The sequence below is a fragment of the Phacochoerus africanus genome, chromosome 16 (assembly GCF_016906955.1).
Source record: "Phacochoerus africanus isolate WHEZ1 chromosome 16, ROS_Pafr_v1, whole genome shotgun sequence".
NCBI lineage: Eukaryota > Metazoa > Chordata > Mammalia > Artiodactyla > Suidae > Phacochoerus > Phacochoerus africanus.
Window position 1 is genome coordinate 6,467,350 of NC_062559.1, and position 5,530 is coordinate 6,472,879.

The 5,530-nt window shown below is 45.8% G+C and overlaps 1 protein-coding gene across 1 annotated transcript; it reads right to left on the reverse strand.

The window, feature by feature from the left end:
* GIMAP7 (GTPase, IMAP family member 7) lies at positions 1–5,530 on the reverse strand. Its single transcript, XM_047763629.1, is given in 3 exon segments — positions 1–787; positions 790–1,676; positions 5,386–5,530. Coding segments are annotated over 2 exon segments (879 nt in total). The 5' UTR covers positions 1,643–1,676; positions 5,386–5,530; the 3' UTR covers positions 1–761.

The following is a 5,530-nucleotide window of genomic DNA, read 5'->3' on the forward strand; positions in this document are numbered from 1 at the left end:
CCGTTAATGTATGCAGGATTTATTTGAATTTTATTTTATTTATTTTTCTAAATTGAGTCTTTGAATGCTATATAAGAGATCATTGCCCTCTTATGTCAATTTCATAAACTCTCAAATTCCGTGGCATTGTGTGGAAGGACAGGAGGGAGCAGAGGGTTGTGGGAAATGAGCTGGGAAGATAGTTACTTCTGCTTAGCCAGCACAGCATAACAAAAATCCAAATGGTTTAAAACAGCAACAATCATTTATTTTTCTCATGTAATCTGCACTTTGGGCAGGACTTGGTAAGGATGCCTCATCTTTGCTCTTGGCCACTCTGTCACCTGGCAGCTGGAGCATTCACTTCCATGCTGCCTGACTGGCATGGCTGGTAAGTTGGTTCTGGCTGGCAGATGCAACAGTAGCCAGAGTTGTGGGCCGGTGACTTCCAGTCTTCTTCCGGTGGGCCTCCTGATGGGCAGTTTGGACGTCCTCACCGTATGGTGGCCAAATGTCCAGGGCCAGCATCCGTAGAGAGCAAGGAGGCATTTTCCCTACCTAACCTTAGACGTCAAATGGTATCCCTTCAACCAGCCCCTCTTTCTCAAAGAGGACACAAAGTCCACCCAATTTCAAGGTGAGGGACGCAGACCCATGACTCAATGACAGGAGTAACAGTTGTAAGACTAAGTCAGAAAGAAGATAGAGTTTTCGCCATCTTTGGGAAACTCAAACTACCATATGGACAAGTTCTAGTGAATTAAGAAACAGTGCAATGTACATCATTCCCAAAATGTTTTCCACACATTGAAAGCAGATTCTTAATCTTACTGAAAACAGCCTCAAGGATACTCTTCTCAGCTTCTTCCGTTACAGTTCTTACGCGTTCATTGTGCCTCCTCCGCACCACTTCTTTTTCCTGCTCTTTTTCTGGCAGCGGTTCATGGGCATATTTCTTTTCTATATTTTCACATTCCATTTGTAACTCTTCATTGAGAATTTTCAAGGCTTCCTTGTGTTTTCTCAGCCTTTCCTCTACGTCCTTATAGATGCTGTCGGTGTAGTAAGCCCCGTTGTTGTCCTGCACCATCTGCTCGATCAGCTCCACCAGCTCCTGCACCTGGGCTTCCTTCTCAGCCTGGTCTGTTCTGCTGCAGTTACTGAAGGCGCAGTAGCGGTTTCCACACTCCCTGATGATGCTTTGAAGGTTTGCATCCGCATCCCCGACGAAGTCGCTCAGGCTGCTGTCCTCCAGGTCGTCTTTGCGTGTGAACAAGAGCATCATGTGCTTCAGGGCTGTTTCCCCAAACACAGCCTTGATCAGCTTCACGGTTTTCTGCTCTTCATCCGTGTGGCGGTTCAGCTGCAGGACCAAGACGATGGCATGAGGCCCGGGGCAGGAGTAAAAGATGCACCTGCTGATCTCCCTGCAGGTGCTGTCCAGCTTCTCCTCCGTGTCAAAGAGCCCAGGGGTGTCGACGACAAGAAGCTCTCTCCCCTTCCACTTCCGGGAGGCTTGCTGACAGGTCTTGGTGACGGCATGGGGAGAAATCTTAGATTCGAATCGTTTTTCCCCTAAGATGGTGTTGGCTGTCGCGCTTTTCCCACTCCCCGTCTTCCCCACCAGCACGATCCGCAGCGCGCTGTCCTTGGAGTCAGCCATGCTTCTCTCAGGGGGGCTCAGGTACCCACAAAACCTTAAGAAAAGGAAGGAGAGGGGAAAGGGGTCTTAATTCAGGTAAGGAGGAACCATTCCCAAATCTCTTCTTTTCTTTCTTCTCCTCTCTGAAAACTTCGAAGCGTCTGTCATCCTTATTGAGCCCAGTAGAGACAGGAAAATTAAACAGTTCAATTGCTTGGAAGCAATAGCAAAGTCGTTAAAGCCTATCCCCACGAAAGAGCGCTGGGAATCATAGTCTTAGTTGTGCGTGTGTTTGTATAGTTTTGAAGTCCCTTGAAAAGACATAAAAACAAAGACTAGCCCCATAGAAATGAGCATTCTTAGTGCAAGATGGTAGTCGTTAAATGCCATTTCCCAGCAAAAAATTAGGGCTTTTAGGAGAAAGTACGGATTCCAGGTCTGTGTCAGGCAATGTACGAGTTGAACCTGAACCATCTTGTCATACTAGACAACAAGGATGCTATACAAAAATTACTAGCATCAGAGGAGTTCCCATCCTGGTTCAGCGGTTAACAAATCCAACTAGCATCCATGAGGTCGCGGGTTCGATCCCTGGCCTCACTCAGTGGGTTAAGGATCTGGTGTTGCCCTGAGCTGTGGTGTAGGTCATAGATGCAACTCAGATCCCGCGTTGCTGTGGCTCTGACATAGGCTGGCAGCCACAGCTCCGATTAGACCCCTAGCCTGGGAACTGCCATATGACACAGGTGCGGCCCTAAAAGACAAAAAAAAAAAAAAGAAAAAAAAATTGCTAGGATCTTATCCCAAGGATTTAAGAGCCAACTTGAAGAGGCCCAAGCTGGACAAAGATGAGACAATCTGAGCATCACTAAGAAGAATACTGCTAACGGATTGAAACATATCAAATATGTTAAAATCTATGTGTTCATGACAACACTGTCTTTTTAAAAGAAGTCAGTTGTTCCCTTTGGTGTATGCTGGGACTACGTCGTTCTGAACAGTGACAGATAAAGGGAAAGAAGCCAGCATTTGTCTTGCTTTTCTTATATCCCTATGCCTCATGGAAATGAAAAATGGTTGAGGGGACATTTCTTTCTATAAGATTATTGCATCTAATAAATGAAGAAAGAATGATAGAATTGGAATATCATAATTTGTGACCCTTGATGAAATCATTTGACTCTAGGTGATCATTAATATCTGAGACAACTAAACAACATGTGTCTTCTGACAGATGTTTACAAGTGAACCTGTGAAGCGCTCCCACCGAAAAACCAGCCAAACTTTAATCTGACCAAGATTCTCCCTAAATATAAATTCACACAAAACACGTTAAATGACATTTTGGAGATGTAATCAACAAAATGGACACTGTCCACTTCTTTTGGACAAAAGACTTCCTCTTTCTTAAAGAAATTTCTCAGCAAGAAACAAGGAAGGTTGAAGTGGCAATTTTTAATACTTATTTGGATCCAGCTTCAAACATTGTCTTCAAAATCATGAGACAATCAGGGAAATATGAACGTAACTAGTATTTTAAAAAAATTCTAGCTGCTTTGTTTCTTCTTTTTTAGGCTCCACTACCAGCGTGTGGAAGTTCCTGGGCCAGGCAGTGAACCAGATCCTTAACCTGCTAAGCCACCAGGGAACTCCTCTAGTTGCTTTTGGAAGTCTGATAACAGTAATATCTTTCAGATGGTTTTTATCTTTCAGACACACATATTCATAAATCCTTGAATATGTATTTACTCATAAAGTGACACAAGGTCTGACACAAGCTTCAAAGTAATCTGGGGTGGCTGCCAAGTGGTAGCAATATAAAAGAAACAAGACCCATACATTGATAATTCAGTTGAAGTTTGGTACAGGTACATGGAATTTCCTCATAGTGTTCCCTTTATCTCTGAATAAATTAAAAGAATTTCCCCAATAAAAAAATTTAACCTGGGTGTAGTGTAAACACTACTGAATGTACACTGTACCCCAAGCACCCTAAAAAATGTTTCCTATGTCACAGTCACCCCTCGGTATCTGTGGAAGGACTGATTGATTCCCCTGAATATTCCAAAGTCCAGAGATGCTCAAGTCCCTTATATAAATTGGCTCCTACAGTTGGCTCTCCAGATCAGGGGGTTCGCATGGGCAGATTCAACCCACCTTGGACGAATCCTGGTTAGTTGAATCTGCCAGTGTGAAATCAGGGTGTGGAGGGCCGAACATGCATCTGTTGAAAAAAATCCCTGTGTTAACACCGACCTGAGCAGTTCAAGCTGATGCTGTTCGAGGGTTAGTTGTGTCTCACCTACTCCCAGAACTAACCTGCAAGGAAGCTGACTGTATTATCTGAATTTTTTAAATGAGGAAACCGATGTGGCTCAAGAATTCTGAGGCACCTGCCCAAGGTCACTGCGCTCAGAGGGCTCGAGCAGAGGGGGATCAGTTCAGTCAGTCCGATTACACGTTCACTCCTTGATTTTTTTTTTTTGGTCTTTTTGTCTTTTCTAGGGCCGCTCCCGCGGCATATGGAGGTTCCCAGGCTAGGGGTCTCATCGGACCCGTACCCACTGGCCTATGCCAGAGCCACAGCAACACGGGATCCAAGCCGCGTCTGCAGTCTACACCACAGCTCACAGCAACGCCAGATCCTTAACCCACTGAGCAAGGCCAGGGATCGAACCCGCAACCTCATGGTTCCTAGTCGGATTCGTTAACCACTGAGCCACGACAGGAACTCCTACACACTCACTCTTAACCACTGCACACTACAGCCTCTTCTTCCTTCTCAGGCCCATCATTCTCTAGTTTCACTTTACATTAGCTTAGAGGTAGATCTGGGGAGATAGTCCACTCTTTCCCAAAGGAACTGTAGCAAGCCTGTAATTAGAGACAGCAGGAGGAGGGTTTCGCACATATTGTTTCTTTAGAATAGCTAATCCTCTCCCCTTAGCACCTGCTCCTCGGCTCATATGATAGACTATTAGGGACACAGATCCTCTGTGTTAGATGTTAGAAAGAATTCAAACTGGGGAATTCCCTTTGTGGCTCAGCAGTTAATGAATCCTACGAGGATCCATGAGGATGAGGGTTTGATCCCTGGCCTCACTCAGTAGGTTAAGGATCCGGTGTTGCCGTGAGCTGTGGTGTAGGTCACAGGTGCGGCTCGGATCTGGCATTGCTGTGGCTGTGGTGTAGGCTGGCGGCTGCAGCTTTGATTTGACCCCTCGCCTTGGAACGTCCATGTGATGTGGGTGCGACTCTAAAAAGCAAAAAGAAAAAGAAAGAAAGAGAAAAAAGAAAAGAAAGAATTCAAACTGAATTCTCGATTTCTTCCACCATGAGGGATTGACCTGGGTCCCCTGTGGAGGTCACCACACTCAGGGATTCTGATTCGTTTTCAGTAAGAAGAGGGATTAAGTCTGAGGGTCTCTGAATTGCCTTCAAGCTCTAAAGATCTGCCTTGGGGACACGCATTTCCTATGAAGGGAAAAGGCTGGGTTATCAATCAGCACTCACTGTCTATCACAACAGCCGCTGGATGGAAGATGCCTGCTCAGCACAAGTTTGTCGATGTTAAATAAGAGATGTGTGGACATTATGCTCACAGAGCCCTACCCTCCTCCACTGCCACTCCTCCTTGCCGTGTTGTTTACGCAGCACCTGGTCCCTTCTCAGGCCAGAATCCACCCCCTGCACAGACTCCCTGTATCCTACTACCCCTCACAGCTCTATCCCTCTCCTAGGGGTCTCTCCTCAGCCAAGCTCACCTTATTTTGAATGAGTTGATGAGTTGTCAGGCTTTCGCCGAAGAAGCTGCTTGAGCCAGTGCTTTTGCTCGAACTGTGAGAGGAAATTGTGTGCACCCTCTGAAAAGTCAGAACCAGGAAGCTGATTGGGTGGAGCCAGTGCAGG